The 19,420-nt window shown below is 39.5% G+C and overlaps 1 protein-coding gene across 1 annotated transcript in view; it reads right to left on the bottom strand.

Annotated features, from left to right (window-relative positions):
• Positions 1 to 19,420, bottom strand: part of LOC124161438 (PH and SEC7 domain-containing protein-like) — an 86,308-nt gene that overhangs the window by 30,724 nt on the left and 36,164 nt on the right. The window contains exons 2-4 of the mRNA XM_046537757.1: positions 5,246 to 5,312; positions 2,436 to 2,489; positions 35 to 269 (exon numbers count right to left, since the gene is read on the bottom strand). Coding sequence (XP_046393713.1) covers positions 35 to 269; positions 2,436 to 2,489; positions 5,246 to 5,312 — 356 coding nt within the window. The remainder of the gene's footprint in view (positions 1 to 34; positions 270 to 2,435; positions 2,490 to 5,245; positions 5,313 to 19,420) is intronic.

Below are 19,420 nucleotides of genomic sequence, written 5' to 3'. Positions count from 1 at the left end.
GCTGGACGCAGTGGGGAGTTGGACTCTCACTCACCGAGGGGTGCATTCGGGGGTGTCGGCCGGGGGTGGCGACGTGTTCCGACGCCGCTTCTTCTCTTTGTCGGGCGGGAGGGGCGCGGGGGTGGGGGCGACGGCGTCCGCCGAGGGGGCCGCGTTGGGGCCCGAGGGCCTCGCCTTGGGGGCCTCCTCCCGCGCCGTCCTCACGTTGAAGGCGTTCGCATCGCCGCCCACCGACAAGTATTGCAGCACGCGCGCTTTGATCTTTGGATCTGCCCAGCGGCGGGTGAAGGCGACGGGAAAAAAGAGATACAAAACAATTAGACATGAAGGCAGAGCATGACTCTCTCCTCACTAGCATTTGCCTTTTGAAGTGAAAAACCAGATATAAATAAAGTTTTCTAGTATAAAAATGAAATAATAAACTTTGTTAAGTTCACTAACACATTGAAAAAGCACGACTACGGTTTCATAATATAGTTACACCGTCAGGTTATGCTATGAAATCAGGATCGTGCTTTTTCAATATATTAGTGAATATAACAAAGTTAATTATTTCAGTTTCGATTTTCCATAACGGAAAGGTTTCGCACAGTTAAGCCTGAAATCATCAGTTATATAGTTTTCTACATTGAAAAACAATATTTGAACAGAAGTCAAAGCCGCTCACAGGAGGGATGTATGGTGTTCAAAATTGGAAAAAAATATTGGGAAAGGGGAATCAAAGATTTTGGGGACGTTTAAAAATTACAATTAGAAAAATTAATGAAAACTTAACATTTTCCACTCATTTACATAGAAATCGGAAGATTAAAGTGATAAATAGGTGTACAGAGTTAGTGCAAGCTGGTAAATGTCCTGTTCCATTGAAGAACAGGACACGCTATCAACTTCTCAAGTCCCAAATAAATAGTGAAGAGGAGGGATTGTTGAGTTTTGGAGGGATGCGCCATTAAACTTCAACCGCCGGCCATGCTAGACGCAAATAACATGAGCCAGGGAACATAAAAAACCCCGACTTTTAGAGCGATTACTTTAGTAACTAATGCGAACGAAACTGATGTATGCTACCGAATAATGTTTGCTTCAATCATTTAGAGATGACACTAAAACAGAGACGCTTACCTACGAAAAAGTTTATAAATTCAAGCTCGAATGAATTTCAATCTTAATGAAGGAAAATATCCGTTTTTATCACATATTATTGTGTAGTAATGACAAACGATCCATAATCCGGAGTGAACGATGCCTTGGAGGCTTATATGAGAGGAGATAAGGGATAACTTGGTCCCAAATGCTATTGGACTCCAGCCTATCGAGAATTCCCACCAGAGCACGAGTAAAACATAGTGCAACAAGTCAAGCTCAACAGTCTTTGTCGACGGCTCACATCAGGGACACGGCGGCATCTCAAAACATACTTAAACACGTTCGCTGAGGTTGGTAACCTTGATGTTTCCAAGCAAAAGATAACAGTGTTTCCTTTCTTCAACTTCAGAGAGGGTTGTTACCAACAGCAAAGTTAATTTTTTACGACGCTTGAAGGATACAGCAACGCAAATCATTTCAATAACTCTTCAGGCACTCAAGGAATTTACAAAGCGCTGTATCTCCGTCTTTGCACTGCAATCAATTTCTCTCACTTTTTGGAGGCTAATTTGACCATAAAATTTCTTTCACACGGACAAAAAACTATTTATCGGACCAAAAAGCAGTTCATTATGGCTATTGTATTCTACTTCGAGTGCCAATAGGATTTGGATCAGTGGTGTCATGGTGCCAGAACACGCCGGAACGCCGTTCCAGCTCTGGTTAACAAAAGACATAGTAGTCAAATAGCACTTTTATCGATTTTGTAGCTTCAAAATTTCTAATATATACAGTCGTAACCAAAACAAAAAAATGTAAATAATAACTTGCAATAAAAAACACAGAGTAATTGAAAATTTTCTCGGGCTTTCCACGGGTTGATGTCGTCCATGTCTCCCGACGTTTCGATCAACGACTTCCTCCTCAGGGGATCGGAAGCGGATCTTCCGGGTCATTCGGAAGATCCCCTGAGGATGATCAGCAAGTCGTTGATCGAAACGTCGGGAGACATGGACATCAACCGGTGGAAAACCCGAGAAACTATTCAGCAACTTATACGCCGGGAAAACCTAAGATCATACATCACATAGAGTAATATTTCACTCCTAAAAAAAGTTAAGGAAAGTGCGTTTCGGCACTGCTAATTTTGCCATGACGTCACTGGTCTCGATATGAGGCTAGCAGTCTTTTCAGAAGCAACAATTTGTAAATGAACTAAAATTTATGATAAATATTCCTCCTATACGAAAAATGCGATCGTGGGCACACTGAACACTCAACTACAGTTTACTACAACAGATGAAAAACATCAAAATGGAAATTATAAAAATGAAAAAAAAAAATCTTACCTCTTTTTAATTTTAGCGTAACTGTGTCGCCGGATAACCTAAGACACTTGAGGACTGAAAAAGAATGGAATGGCAGCCATTAGAACATTTGACGAAAGAATGCACCAACATTTCCTGATAAAGAAAGTCGTAAGTGTCAAGGATAGTAATGATAATGAAAATAAAAAGTAGAAACACATGACATGAGTTCACCTGTTTTTTATTCCATGAATGGAAGGAATCCAGAGGAAATTCTTTCGAGAGTGTCACTAATTATGCCCAACATTAAAAAAACTGTTTGCAGAGTATTAATACATTTTTAGTACTTCAACATTATATTAGGTAAGTACCTCCACGTAGTACTCTCAAGACACTCAAAATTTGCTGGAAGCTCAAGAATAATAAATAATAAAAACAATTTAATTTTCATTGCCAAGTTATGTAAATCGAATGAACGGAAAAATACACCATCAGGAACAAATATTAGTTTACATGAAATTACTAATTATGCATTTTCTAAACATCATAAATTCTGAAAACATTTGAAGAATGAACACCGAAAAAGATCACCCTTTGTGAGCCACAAGGTTAGTTATAATTTTTGACTGATAAAAAAATTCAAACTTATAAATTGTTACACGCCCCTCGATTGGAGTCAAAAGAGAGGAGCGTTCAATGCGTGCTGGGAACCGTTGAAGATAAGAAAAATACGCTAATAAGTTCGATGATAAAGGATATCTTTGTCATTTATTACCACCAAATCGAATTACCAGTAGAAATATACCTAGGACTTTGAAGCGACCGTCTAATTATTTTGAGCTCAACAATAGCTGAACAATAATAGTCACAGGTGGAGCACGGGTTCGAAGATTAGATCGGATACTTGCCAACCCATTGATTAGAGATTTTAATCCCCATCATTTATAGAATCCATCCCAACAAATAATCGTAACACTTAATTACAGGTACTCTGTTTAGGACTATACTGTTGGAAATGTATACTCTCCTCGATGGGTCACTGGCTATTCGGGGAGATAAGGCCATTAGAACCATTAAGTACAGTTGGCTCAAGGCTGGCCACCTCAATCAGGTATAGAGATTTCTCTTTTGTCCCGAATGGAGAGAGAGTATAGAAAGTTAAAGGGTGCGATCAGCACAGTTTAGGTACATTCCGATCACCCTACGTTACCTGTGGTTCGCTATTTCGAGCGTCTCACCTACTGGATTACATGGAATGAATCCTCAAGATCTTTTGCAATACCTGCATTTACGACTAAGAATTATGGGAAGGATTAATGGGAAATAGAGAAGTGGAGGAGAGGAAACCGACTTCATCATTAGCTTGCTATCACAGAGTGGTGTATAAAGGATCACGATACAATTTCATCGCACATCGCAAGCCACCGTACTCGAGCCTTGCGTGGGAAGTTGTTCTTCAAGTACATCAACTCTACAGGATAGAGTGAATAAAAGACGCACAATCAGAGCAAATCATCTCGGAATCAGGATAACGGGAGATCTCACTTGGGGCAAGCACATCATATAGATTAAATTCCAGACAAGTTTGCCATCCTTCCCGTATTTTCCAGGAGCTTCCGCGATCGAAAAATTATTTTTTCAGTGCATTTATGACATAAGCACCTTCCATACAATAGATTTTAGACTTTAGTGTAGCGTGCTTTTTCTTCGATTTTTCGGTACACATTGACTTACTTATATTCCATTCGCAACATCAAAACAACAGCATTTTCATTTAGAATTTTGGTTCTCTCTCTTTGATTTGAGTCCTTAATCGACCTTGAAAATAACTCTTGCAAAATGTGATGATAAAATAAGAGAAACAGACTACTCCTCATTATAACCCATTTTGAGCACGCTGCTAGCTAATAGGATTCACATTAAATACGTTCTTACCCTGAGTTAAAGCATGTGCAACGAAGATCAGCAACGGATGTATGGATGTAATGGAAAGAATGGCACATGATTGGTGAGAGCTAGCCCCAACTTCCTACGCATGAGCGCAAGCCATTGCAGTTGCAACTAAAACTGCGTAATATGTAGCTTATTGTTAGTGTATCCTGCTCCATTCTTCAATGTATTTAACGCGTAATGTAGCTGGTGACAATGGTTTCCCCTACGTTCCAGCAATATCAAAGCGGTGAATAGCCGGAAAAAATTGAGTAGAATTTACCGCCACCATACCGCTGAAACCTTCACAACAATCAAAACAATGTAGCGTAGGGCATGGCACAGATAAAACTGTATAATATGGAGTCGTCTAGATCTAGATAAGAGACAGAAAGCTTACCAGAGATATTCAGGTGAAAGGTATTTTTGACCGGCTTTTGGAATGATTTGTTCCTGCTGTCATACAATCCGATCTGAATTGATCACGTCCAGCGCTACGAATTCATCTTTAAGTGAAATTATGGTGGAAACGCTAAACGTAGTTCGAAAAAACAAAGAATAATCTACGACATGCATAGTAGCCACATCGGTATGGGGTGACTTTTTTTGGGCACCCTATCACAAAGGGAATAAAATAAAACCCAAAATGGAGTCATATGTCGGGAAAAGAGGCAGTAATGGTACGATATTTCACACAATTCATTTCAAATATTTTTCAGTTCTATAAAGAAAACCTGCCATGTGGTGCGGCAATCTAGAATCGTTGAGCTTGTATCAAGGAGTTAGCACAAGATTAGATAATGGAAATAAAATGTTTTGGCATTCCCTCCCCATTCGTGATACACAAGAAACAATAAACTGCGCATGAAAATGCGAATCTAAAATATATTTTACGTAGGGATTAGAAATAAGATCTTATTTACCTTCTTTAGTACTAAACCTGTAGACGTCTTTGGAATTCACTTCTAGTATCACGTCTCCGGCTTCAACCTGGGAAAGAGGAAAAAGAAAAATGAAAACAATGCAAAAAAGACGTTCTAGAGTCTAAATTTAATGTTTCTAAAAAAATAGTTTTATTTGATTTGGTAAATTTTTAGCCATTTTGCTTCATTTGCACATTATATTTAGTCTGTATACAGAGGCAGTTCCTCCCTACTGAAGTCTCCTAAGGTGAAAAAGTCACAATGGAAGAATTCGAAGTCACATGGTATTCATTTCCAAGCCAACGTGTCTTCGTTTCGCAGGCATACTCGGCTAGATAAGGGTTTGCGACGCAGTAGATACAAATAAAAGATAGCTCGAATAATTATTAAATTGTAACTTCACGAGAAAAGCCTACATTACTCAAATTCACAAGTAAAACGCATTATATAAGAATCGCGTAATAAACGCGTATTCTAAGAATGCAATAGTAAAATTGCTGAGCTACTTGCTGGCATAAATGAATTCACTAAGTGAATTTGGCTTTCAAAAAAATGCACTCAAATTTTCCCCTGATTCACGACGAAACTCATATACGTGGCGCATAAACGTTAACACCGAGATAAGAATGGGATTCAGGTATAATGACGAGAGGGAGACGAATTCAAGGGAGGAAGGTCCATAAATCCCTTGGCATAGCTTGGGTTAAGGAGGGGAGTTCAATGCACGGAGGATGAAGAGGGTGTAGATGGACGGTGTGGTGCGGAGATAGTGACAGTTGTGATTACTAGGTAGACTGGTTGGAATGTTTTTAGGAAAGGAAAAAAGGAAGAAGACAAAATTTAAGCATGACAGGAAGACGGATGGACCATACGTGGTAGCTGTAGGAGCCAATTCCTACGCCCATACACCGCATTATATCAGGACAGAACACAACCGCGTTAGATTACTTTCGTTATCCCTTTCACAGTAGGTAAACTGTAAATATTAATAACTTTCATACCTTACAATCGAAAAACCAAAAACATCATTAGACAAATTATACCAATAGACAGCTGCAAACGAAGAACTATAAAAAGTTGATGGGTGTCATACTCAAAATATTAAACGCTGTATCGTATCTCAAAGAATCGTTTTTAAATGTTGAATATTCATTCCGAATTCCAAATGTACTTCACACTTTATAAATAAAACTGGAAAAATACAGGGATTTGGTAATGTGTTGGTGCGGAAGTGCAAAAATGATTCAATGCTGAGAGATAGCGACGAAGGAAACGTTGAAAGAAATTGGCCGGAAAACCTTTTCATTGACGCGAGCAAGCACGTAATCTGCCGGACCGGGAAATCCTGAGGGTTAATGGAGCCTGGTGACGGATTACCAGCTTGCAATCCCTTCGTAGTGCACGTCCTAATTACGCTCGGTTTCCGCGGTCGCAGATGCGCCCTTATCTGCGGCGTACAGGCAGCCGCACTCGGCAGGCCGGGAAAGTACGTTCGCCGGTCCCGGAGAAAGCGCCGTCCATGAAGAGACATCTCAACCCAACGGGACCACGATCGCTTTAAAGCCAACCCTTCAACCCTATGAGTAGTACATGCGTCCATGTTTGACCTCATGCCTTCCGATTTTCCACAGAATGGACGCATGCTGTAACACGTTCAGCTGAAGCATTTAGAGGAAAAATCACTTTCTTTCGACTGGTCGCATTTTGCCTTTCAGGGGATGAATTACTCGTTTAATACTTGCATTGATTATTTTGAAGCATTCTACCAGTTAATGTAGATTTACATGGATCGTTTTGCAGATAGCCCCATCCTATCTCCTCTACCTAACTGGGATTCCTTCTTCAATTCACAATGAGGCCTACTTTCATCAATATATCCATAAGTCAAGTTCTCTCTCTCCCCCTCCCTCACTTACCTAACCTTCACCCCTTTAAAAGTACTTTTAACATCCCCTCCCCGCTCATTACTCCCGCCATCCAAACTTTCTGTTTCTTCCGTATCTCAACTGGAAGCTTCCTCTCCTCACCCACCATGCCTATCATTTCTTCGTTCCTCTTTCTCTTCGCCAACTTCACCTTCTCCACATCCACATTTCGAACGCATCCAGCATTTTCTCGTCCTCCTTCGCAAGCGCCTATTTTTCCGCAACAATCTTGAAATTTTCAGGGAAAATAGGGTATACCTTTGCCAACCTGTGCAACAAATTTTAAAAAAATCACCACAGAAAATACTGAGAAGGAATTTTCAAATTGATTTCACAGAAAAATGTTGGCAGGGGTAAAATATGCGTGCCCTAAAAATTTCAAGGCGAATGCATAAGAGTTGATCGAGTTATGAGCCACGAAAAAAGACCGGTCTAACGAAAGTGATGTGTCCTCCTGAAGGCGAATACGAACGCCTCCATTCTTGATACATTGATCTCTTTCGTCAAAACCACCGATATAATGTTTTAAGCACTTATTTCATTTTTTTTAAATACATGCACCCATAATTTACATGAAAGCGGAGCAATTTCTTAACTTCCCCGATAATGATATCGTATCTCCATGCATCTAGCTGAGTCCGCCTTAATCTCCGCACTTTTCCAGCCTCTCTGCATATCCCCCAAAATTCGCTGTTTTTAGCTTCCTTCCTTCGCCGACCCAACATCACTCTTTCTAACACGACCCTTCTTCAAAATACAGCCTCCATCAATGTCAACTTTTTCAATATTATCACTACCGATCACCTTATGCCACGAATAACAGTGTTGATTCATCCTTAGGACGACGTGACATATTTAAAAACACATAAATAACATGTTAAATAAAACATTTTGGGCTATGCCACCGCGTCAATTTTTGGGTGGCCCCTAACACATAAATAACAGATTTTGTGCTGAGATGTCGCGAATCGATCGAGATTTCTATCCCAAATTTTCGAGCCATTTAACGCTCCTAGCCGGTGTATTCGCGCAGAAGTCTTTAAGACTGACATAAACTGGGTCACGAGGGTTCAAGAGGCCTCCAAAAGAAAGGATCTGAAGATTTAGTGCCTGTTCAATATCGACGTTGTGACGTCAAATCTTCGGCACATCCTCAGTTATGGGCGTAGCAACCAAAGGAACGGAAAGAACAACGAAGACAGTCTTCAAATGCATGAGGCAGACAATTTAAAAAAAGATGCCCGACATGAAATAATGCCCGAGGGGCCATTACTATTGGCTACAGAGGGGAAAACGTAGTTTACCATTAAGTCGATAATTTGCAGTGATAAGAATTACAAAATAAAATAGTAAAATAAAAACATAAAGTGTAAAAATAAAAAGTAAAAATACTACCAGGGAAAAATAAAACATGAGTATGAAGCTATACGCGCGAATGAAGGCAGTCTTAGAACAAAAAAAAGCTGTAACTGATTTGACGAACTCCTTGAAGTGTTAGGAAGGTAGGGTGAGCAAAACATGACGAAAAAGAAGATAAGAGGAAGACCTCAGAGAATTAGAATTAAAACTCACAAAAGAAAAAATAGGAAAGCATCACGAGTAAGATGCTAAATCTAGACTAACGAGAACCGACTCAATTAAATCCGTAGATACTTTGGAGATGCGGTTGTGCTCACACAACTCCCTTCACCAGTTTATACTTATGGGGAAAATTGTAGATCGGGAACGGACGAAGAAATTATTCATTATCATGTTAGTTTAGTTCGCGAAACCGGCTGAAACGGTTGGGAAAATTTTAACGTGGAAAAACAGGCTGAGTTCACGTTTTTTTTCGGAGTTTAGAAAACGCTAACATCAGCGCCGTGCAACACAAAACGAAAATTTTAAAGAAGAAAATTTGATAGTAAATATTTATTTTACTTTTCTCACGGAGATAATCAGCTGTAATATCACAATGGTGAATTCGTGGCGGAATGCGAAAAAGAGAAATGTAAGGAAGACGAAAAAACATTAATACTTTAAATGTGGCTATGGAAGAGAATAGAGAATTTGTGGCGGATAGGGAGGAGTAGACATGAGGAAGTCCTTGACACACAGGGTGAGAAGAGGGAATTGCTAAAGGGGATAAGGAGGAGACGAACTAAAGTATGCAATACGAAATTTGAGAACGAAAGAGTAGGTGACGATGAGACTGATGAATTTTCTTTCAAGTAAACGTAACCTGACCGACATATATATAATTTATTCAAGTATTCCACTGATTATGGAAGGTTTCCATGGAGTACTTGGAGATTGCTGATGGAGAATCTTCTCTCGTCCTTCTTAAGCGTCCATGTTTCCGCACCGTAAAGCGCTTCACTCCAAATCAGACTCTTCACTAACCTTTTCTTTAAACTCTAACGATAATGATCATCTCATAAGCTCCTTTCTGTTCATGATCGCCTTCTTCGCTGACCTCTAACTATTATCCAACGCAGGTATTGCGTCAGAGTGGATAGGTTTGACTGTGAGATAGTTTGGGGGTGGATGGAGCGGGTAATTTGAGGGGAAGGGATGTTGACAACTGCAAGAGGGAAGGAGACAGGGTAGGCGGAGGGGGAAAGGCCTATTGCGAATTAAGGAGGGAAGTTCAATGAGGGAGTAGAGGGACAGGCGTTGATGATTACTAAAATATGTTCGATGTCTTCCATGTAAACCTACCAAACAAACTACGGTGATACCATGACGAGAGATGGATATCATGCTCAAATGAAGAAGGAAACATAACAAGCAGGCAAGTAGTCAGAAATTCTTTCGGGGGGAAGCTAGAAAGGGGGTTAAGTAAACCATCCCTTTAAATGCCAAAAGTGAAAAAAATTCATTGTCGCACAGACCACTTTGAGAGATTTACTCAAGATTGTAGAATTATGTAAATCCAAACAAAAACAAGCTAAAATACAAGTGATCATTCTCCAACTAAATTCGCACACAACATTTTTGGGAAAGATGAAAAACTTCGGGTTGGTACTTAAATCCCCAAAGCACCGTTCCAGGCTACGTGCCTGAGAATGAGGGTGAACACAATTTTCATGTGTCGCATTTCATGTAAACCTACAAAAACAGGCAGATGACCTCTTATGATCCAATTCCGGTTCCAGAGGGATAGTGCGCGAACGAAAATCGTCGAGAAGACTCCGCGTAGCGCGAGGAGCATGGTGTCACTTTTGCGCGCTCGTTAAAAGTTGGCTAACGGCACCTGCACTCCATTTCCCGCAGTCAGAAATCGATGGGAGGGCGGTCGACAAACTTGACAGAGATGGGCCGGCGATAAAGCGAAAATACGACGGCGACATTCCCGCTGCGAGATGAGCTCCTTCTTCTCCTCTTCCCATCAAGGCTGACGAGGGTGGGCCGCCCATCAAGGAAGAGGGGAAGGCGGGGGAGTGGGGAGGAAAAAATTAGAAAAAGGGCGAACGATCCGACGGGGGTAAGGGTTTTATTTTATTTTTTCGAATTTTTTAAAGGGGATGGAGAATATTGGAGAAGGGCTGGGGCGCGCTAAATGAAAGGTCGCCGGACAAAGGCTGTGAAAAATCATCCCCCGAGGGCAGGCTGAGGCAGAACCGAGTCAAAGCAGCTGAGGCAGGCAATGGAGTAAGGCAATGCGATAAAAATCCGGCAGGGTGAATTATACCACTTTGAACTTTACCACACCTTTAATGTCACTACAAACGATTCCAACGTTTACATACGGTATTTGAAGTAGTATATTGCTTGGTCACACCATTTTCAAACTACCAAACAACGTAGCAACACAAAATAAAGCGAGAAAAGTCATAATTATAATACATAGAAAAAATAAAACTTAGTCAAGTGAAGATATATCATTCAACAAATCCAAATGTGATGGTTTGAGGTGTAACTATGTGAAAGCGATTCCTTATGAAGAATGAAAAAGAAAATTCGTGCTTTAACATGAAATATTTATTTACACGACCATGGTGTCAACGAAAGACGTCATCATCTCCTAATGATGACGTCTTTGGACGTCGTTGAAACCATGGTCGTGTAAATAAATATTTCATGTGAAAGCACAAATTTTCTTTTTCATTCTTCAAATCCGAATTTCACAACAAAGTTTATCGACTATCTAACATATTGAAAACGGTGGATATCGTAAAACTAAAATAAAATAAATCATGCCCCCAAACGTAATAAAAACTTATTTCGATTCCACAATTACTTATTTTTATCAATCGTCAGTTTCTTGAAATTTTACAATTTTTTTGTTGCCGTCCATAATGCTATTCCCAATCTCTTTGCTACTTAAAGGGAATATGTATATGCAAACTGGAACAGAACTACGGTTTATAATATCGGTGCAAAACAGATGATTCCAATTATTTCACTAGCTCCTAGACCTACAAGAACCACTAGCAGAAACTGTGTCCAAGTTTGAAAACCAGGGTCACACTTACGGCTTGCGATAAAATTCAACAAATTAGATTATTCTATCAAAAACGCCAACTTTGACACCTCAGTTTTTGTTCAGAATGTACTTAGGTATACCACATTCGAACACATAAACGAGAATTGGTTTTTCTAGCGAAACTCCACTAAAACAACTATATTTCGCAACACAAGTACTGCACCGTGTTCAACTGCATATTAAATGATTTTGGGAATTCATCAAAATCTGGAGGACGACAATCTTTTAAGGCTTATCTCCATACTCATATTGTTCGATTAGTACCATTTTTTATTCGCATCACGATTTATACCTATCTCTAAAATTTTTAACCCATCTTTTTTATTTTTTTCACACACTTTTTTCTCTTAACGTTATCCAAATGTTATGATATTCCCTATTCATCACCCAGGATTTTTAATAGAGCTCAATACCTTCTCCACCGAGCAGTTATGAAGCAATAAATCCACAATCCACTTAGCTTGCTTCTTAAGGATCTTTGTTTCTTCAGGGCCGCTCCCAATTATAAATTTTACGAGATACACATCCAGACATGAAGGAATAATTATTACGCATGGGAAATAAACAGTGATGGCGTAAAATATAATGATAAAACAAAACAATTATCTGAAGACTGTATAACATGATACTTGACCCATTACAATTCCGCGAAGGAAAGCGAGTACACGATTTCAACTTCAAAACTTAACATTATTGTAACTGACGAGGGGCTGAAACACGACACTTGAACTTGTGCAAGGTATGAAAAAGATCTAACCACATTCAGTTTTACCAGCTGAAGACCAATCTAACAGTGACACAAGATTTCTAGCATGACAATTTTGTATCACAAGATACATGACTCATTAAATTCAAGGATCTACCAATAATAAAGTCTTTACTAACTAATTCTACTCAATATCCCTGATATAGTAAACGATTAAGTATTGCCTCATTCAGATTTACGAATGGATATGAATTGAACGGGAATGAACATATTCCTTCTGAAAATATACACGGACAAAATCCATTTCTAAAGATCCCTAAAATAGACACGGTGGTTTCACTACACTTCAGAGCACCTAGGGAGTACGCAATGTCTCATAAATCCCTAGAAAAATTAAAATAAATGAAAGGCGATAGATTCTTATGGTTCACTGATAAATGAAAACCTTCGTTAAAGAACTACATACATCTACAGTAGCTGTTTTTCAAGTGTGTTTGGAGTGCGATTTCGGTACATTTACCCACGTTCCATTGCCGTTGCTGGTCAAAAATTTTCCCTCGGGAAAAAGCGGCCAGCAACCGCCACGAAGCATCGGACTCTATATCGAATTAGTACCTGGAGAGCACCCGAAAAATTACTATAGCTTTTAAGAGCCGCCGAAGCTTAAACCAAGAAAAAGCTACAGAAATTATTACCATCATTTCCATTGTCCTTGAAATGGCGGGGACGGGACGATCGTCCACCTTTAAATCACCCCTAGGTGGTTATTCTATACTTGCGAATTTATATAATCCGAATTAAATTAGGATGATGTCACAGATTCAGCCAAAAAAGGACGTTGAAAGTTCAAAAAGTGACCAACGCGGGGGATGAGTAACGACTAACTTAAAAGGCCCACTTCCATGGGAACGGTTCGTTTACATCGCGTCATCTTTGCTGTCGCAAACAATGAATGACTCATTGAACGCTTCATCTGAAGATCCAACAGCTCTCCGAATGTTTCTTTTCAATCGGAAATACAGAATAACCCACCTAACCACTATAGTGCGACGCTCGAATCCGGCGACGCGGAACGACGAGGGAGCGTAAACGTGTGAGGAGGATAAGAGGGGTTCTGGCCCGCTCAGAATGCAGCGGCTGTACCAGCGTAGGGAGTGGATGAGGGAAGGAGCGGAGTTAGCTAGGCCAATAAATCGATACACGCCTAGTCTAGAGACTGCGAGCGCGCTTTAGGAGAACTTGCTCGCTTCTGGGAACCGCTCGGGGCAGAGCCTGGACAACGTCCCGTGTCACACCTCCTAACCCAACAGAGAACATCCTGGCTGGGGGCTGAAGTGCGAATAGTGGAGATTTTAAGCAACTCAGACATCGCTCTCGGAAGAGAAATGGTTGGAGTGGTGAGGGCAGAGTTCATATTCTAGCAATCGGTACACAGTTTGGACAGTTCGTCAGAATATAGAACAGTTCGTCCCGTAGATGTAGCTCTTATCATTATTACACTAACTGTGAATGACAAAACGTTGGGACGCAAATTATTATTGTACGTGTCTGATCATGCATATGGTGATCCGAAGGCATCGGCCATATTCAAATTTGGTTCTAAAAAGTTAGAACTACTAGAAATTGTCACTCTCATGAAAATGTTCACTTATAAACCATTTAAAAAAAGTCAGTTTCTGCGATAGAAAACTATCTCTTTACTAACAGTTATCTCACGGTATGTTTTCCTCCTAACAGGCTCTTTATTTGCATACTAGGGCGCCTATCTCAGAATTGCCTCCTCATGAAATATCATCCCTGACACCAAAGGGGAGAGGGCCATATCCTCCACCCAGCTACGGAGAAAAAGTTTGAGAGCATTAGTTGAATCATGTAGCTGCCCTCATTGATATTTGATCGAGGAAAATATCGATTTTCCAAATAAAATTATTATTAAAATGAATGTGAAAATATTTTATGAAACTTTTTATTTTAACGCTCATTATATTAATTAATACGCTTCCTCAGAACGACATTAATTATTCAATAATTAAGGAAAATGACACTCTATTTTTCTGGCAACATCATTATTCGAGATTCAAAAAGAGAGCTGCCTCGTAACAACCTAAATAACAATACATTTTAATTTTTTTATTTTGCTTTTTTTATTTTAATTTTGCTTCCTTTGCACATAAGTGATCAGGAAAGAGTGAATGAAAAACCTAGGGGTCGTTTTATAGCTAGGTTAATATAAAAATACAATAAAAATTAATTCTTAGTCCAAATTATTACAATAATAAGGACGAAGTGATAGATATGCTGGGGGATGAGAGGAAGCTTCCAGAATAGAAACGAAGGAGACAAGGGGGTTTGGATGAAGCGAGTGCTGAGAGGGGAGGGGATGCTGAAATCCGCGTTAAAGGGAAGAATGCCGGGTTAGCGAGGGAGGGGAAGGAATATAATAGGACAAGATTAATAGATGGATTGAAAGGAGTAGTCCTAAATGTGAATTTAAGGGAGAAGTCCAAGTTGGGAGGGGAGACGGGCCGCGCTAACTCGTATATCGCTCCAAACCTTAACTGGAATAATACTTTAGTAATAAAGATTTAATTAGCAACAAAATAAAAATTATTCACATGCAATTTAAGTTTTAAATAAATTCAGATAGCATGCGCAGTAATCGATGAAGATGAGAAAACATGGATCAGAGATTCGTGGCTTAAAACGGCGAGGTGACACATCAGATTGTGCTGAGAATATTTCGCCGGATAATGACAAAGATTTAAAAAAACAACAAAAGATACATTTTTCACACGTAAATTTAACTTTAAATAAATTCCGCCAGTAGGCGCAGCAATCGATAAAGACGAGAAAACATGGACACGAGATTCGTAGCTAAGAAGGCGAGGCGATACATCAGTTCGTGCTGAGAGGATTTCGCCGACTTTGATCTCGACTGTCTCGAAGCGTCCCTTTTTGTGTCCACCCCACCGACCACGGACAGGGAAGGAAGGATACGGAGCAACAATGACACGAGGCGGAAGGCGCCCCCATCCTTTCGGTGCGAACACTTTTCCGGGGGAGTGAAGGACACACGGCTGCGGGGAGTGGATCGGCCATTAGCGGCGGCCATTCGTGCTGTTTGCCAAGCTCATCCCGCTTCGAGACGGCGGAACGGAGGAAACAATAACAGGGAATGAGCAAGGGAGAGTGGCTGTGATGGAGGGTGGGGGGGGGCGGCGGAAGTGATTCTTTCGCCCCTTGGAAGGTAACAGGGAGAGAGCAACACGGCGTACTCATCCGTAATCTATTCCCTTTAATCCCCAGCAAACAACTCGCCCCGAGAAAAAGAGAGCATCGACACCAAGTATCTTTGTGACGAAAGCTGTGAGAAAGTGGTGTACAGTAAAAAGATTTTGTACAGCGTGTCTAACCACTCAAAGCAGAAAGTTCATGCATACTTCCAGGTTTTCTAGGGAAATGTTACAAATTTTCAGGCTAACCTTACGTGATTAATGCGATAGATATGAATTTGAAAACAGCCCTGGATATTACGCGTAATGCTCCGTACAAACCTACTTTAACCGTTCGAATGATTTAAAAATATAATAAGTAATTATAAATAATACTTATGGTAAGTAAGCCACATAGTGACATTTGAGCAGTAAATTTTATATCAGTATTTTTTACAAACTGCAAGTTGCGAATATCCCACTTTTGTTATATTTACTGTAATATATAGATACTTAGGGTTGACTCTCAGTTTAGCTTTAACGCAATCACCTGGCATTCATGAGCAGACCAGAAGATGCGTAAATATATTAATATTAAAATACAAGGTAGATACTTCTTCCAAAATTATTTCAATGCATACGACGCGTTTCGGCTCACAGAGCTATCATTTGGTACAATAATCACTCATACCTTACGATACCTATTACTTACTTCAATACATCGTAATTTATGGATCCTATTTATAAGATACTTAGCGATCTCTAATCCCTTCCTAAATTCCGTTCACCAGAAGAAAAAAGAAAAATTACAGGGATTTTAATGACAAAAGCAATAACGTAGAAGCGCACAGACAAATGAAGGAGTTACAGGAGCATATGTGTGCAACAAGGTTGGGTACTTTGTGATCCTAGGGCACATACTTTAGGGAAATTTTATAAAATTCCAGGCTAACCTTACGTGATTACTGTGATAGATATGGATTTTAAAACACCCAAAATCACTTCAATACTTTCAAATAAATATTATATTTATGCATTATTTTACGTTCTTAATTTAAATACTTACACTAAATAATAGAAATTTTACACTTAATTTTTTAATATCTCACTTAGCACCTCAAGACATTCGTCATAATTTAAAAAGTTATACAGATAAATAAATGTTTTCATGAAGTGTAATTTGAAATGAAATCAATGCATTGTAAATCATACATGTACATAAATTCCTCTTTAATAAATTGCGAGAAACACATTTTACGCCAGAAACGTTGAACTGGTAAAATTTTAAGTGAAATGAATTTGAAATAAAAGATTTTGAAATTCCAGTTTGGAGCAAATATTCATGAATGAATAATTTATGCATAACTCCAGGGACTAAAATGTCACGCATAATTCCAGATTATCCCGGTTTTCCGGTCACTGGCCATCTTGTGGTTCCGAGGAGAGAGGAAGAAGAACGACGAAGTGCACGACATGGCGGGTAGGAAGAGGAAACTTCTTGAGGAAACACCGTGGAAAGAGAGGGTTTGGATGGAGTACTAAGCGGAGAGAGGGAAGAAAGAGAAAAGGTTTTATTACTAGCATGAAAAGGAGCGGGCCTAATTATTGTGAACAAAAAAAATCTAATTTAGGAGGGGACACAGACGGGAGTGCTTCGCATAATACTCCGTGTAAACCTTCTTTAACCGGAGGAATGCTTTAAAAATAATCATCCCCAGATCAGAAGATGCAGTAATTTGTGAACATTGTAATAAAAGGTAGTTGCCCTTTTCCACAATTATTTTAATGCGTGCGAGGCATTTCGGCTCACAGAGCTATCATCTGGTTTTGTACTGGATGATGGCTCTGACAGCCGTAACGCGTAGTGCGCATTAAAATAATCATGGAAACGAGCAACTACCTTTTATTTCAATACGTCGTATTTTGTGAAATCGAGAAGATACTCAACGATCTCAAATCCTTTTCCATAGTCCGTGCACCAGAAGAAAAGAAAAAAAAGCAGGGATCTTAATGTCAAATACAATAAGGTAGAAGTGCACAGGAAGATGAAAGAGTTTCACGTGCATATATGTATGCTACAAGGTGGAGTACTTTTTGACCCTAGGGCATATGCTTAGCGATCCTTTAATCTTTTCCTATAGCCTTTACATCCGGAGAAAAGAGCAATAACAGCAGGGATCTTTGTGACGATAGCAATTAGGAAGAAGTAAAAAGGTAAAAATATGATCTTGTTTCACCGATGAGTACCATACTTATGGCACTTAACAGCCAACTTATTTTTTTGTATTCCGAGTCCTGCGCTGCGTAGATCATGCCGTAGAAAACAGTATAGAAAAATCAAAAATGCTAAAAAGTCAGTCAAAGGTGCTTGCTGTCAGAATAATAAATCGCCATCGCTGAATATCATACACAGCACAACGACATATGAACCTTAATGTTGCACAGCAAAGAAAGAGAGAAAGTAGATAGCTTATTTTCTACATCATTTTAAGACCATAGGATGACAATATGAATTTCACTATATTCTAATAAGGCTAAAAACTACCTAAAATGTCAAAGATGAGTCGTTTCCGTAGCTTATTCTCACACTAATTCGGAATATAACATTCGGAGATTATATCGCGTGGAGTTAGTTTCTGAGATCTCTCCCACTTTCAGCAGTGCAGACCCAATAAAAAAAAGCCATGGCATCATTCCCATATGAGAGAGAAGAATGAATAGCGATGAAGAGACAATGGTCGACCAAGAGGCACCCTGGGAACTCCGCAGGCGTTTCACCACTAGGAGCTTCCGAGGCAGAGATGCAGATCAATGGCAGAACTTGAACCACGGCGGTTACGGATTAATTAATTAATCTAGTTTTGGACGGTCCAAGCGCAGTCGCGTTCTGACGGATAGTCCACCCAGATACTTTAAAACACACAGGAACGATGAATTTGAAAGAAAAAAAATAGCGTATCCAGTTTCGAAACTGCCGCGCCGTCCTCGCAAACAAATACATGCATCCCATCTCTTCCGAGTAACAACCTCAAACATTGAACGTTCCACAAATCAACTACAGTGAATAAAGTCAAGGCACAAAAGTAGCTGAAATTGAATAGGATATAATCTGCATACTTCACGATTAATATATGAATAGATCGATAAAAGTATAACAGCATAAAAATTAGAATCTTGAATGCTCTCTGATATGCCACTGATAAAAATATGCTAATCATGATCTTTGATCTTAATTAATCATATTGTGATGGCACACATTTAACCACAGGACATTCCTCCTGGTAGCTCATTAATCTAAGCCGAGCTTTGGACGAACAAACAGACTATTTGCCTAATTTTAGATATTATCTTCGGCGTTTCGTACTTCATTCCAATCAGCCCTCAGGCGCAGGTTAAAAAAAACTTTCTAAACCAATAATTGGTCTCAGCTTTTAATAATAATAGCTCCGTAATAATTACTTTCACTACTATCACCCCCAGACGCAGAAGCACACTATAAAATTACCCCACGTAAAAGGTGCGTAACACAGTCCCGTATCACAAAATACACGCTGGATTACATCTCATATAGCCATAGTATAGTTGGAGCCATTCCGCGAAAACATTAAGTAAAAGCGATTTAATAGACTCAGAGAACTTCTATGGGAGTGAAGCTTACGTAAATAATTTTTTGATATCGATGAATATCATTGAACAAATTTCTAAGTTGTATTACCCGAGCTATTCATCGCAACGCTACCGATATATTCTGGTCGATATTTTCAAAGGTAACGCCATAAAATATAAAGGAGACGCCAAGAATTGAAAAAAATACAAAGATGTTCGACGAGGAGATAGAAAATGCACCCTTTTGGACATGAAATC

Source organism: Ischnura elegans, chromosome 6, assembly GCF_921293095.1.
Source record: "Ischnura elegans chromosome 6, ioIscEleg1.1, whole genome shotgun sequence".
Taxonomy (NCBI): domain Eukaryota; kingdom Metazoa; phylum Arthropoda; class Insecta; order Odonata; family Coenagrionidae; genus Ischnura; species Ischnura elegans.
Note: the sequence above shows the minus strand (reverse complement) of the source record. Positions and strands in the feature narration are given on the sequence as shown.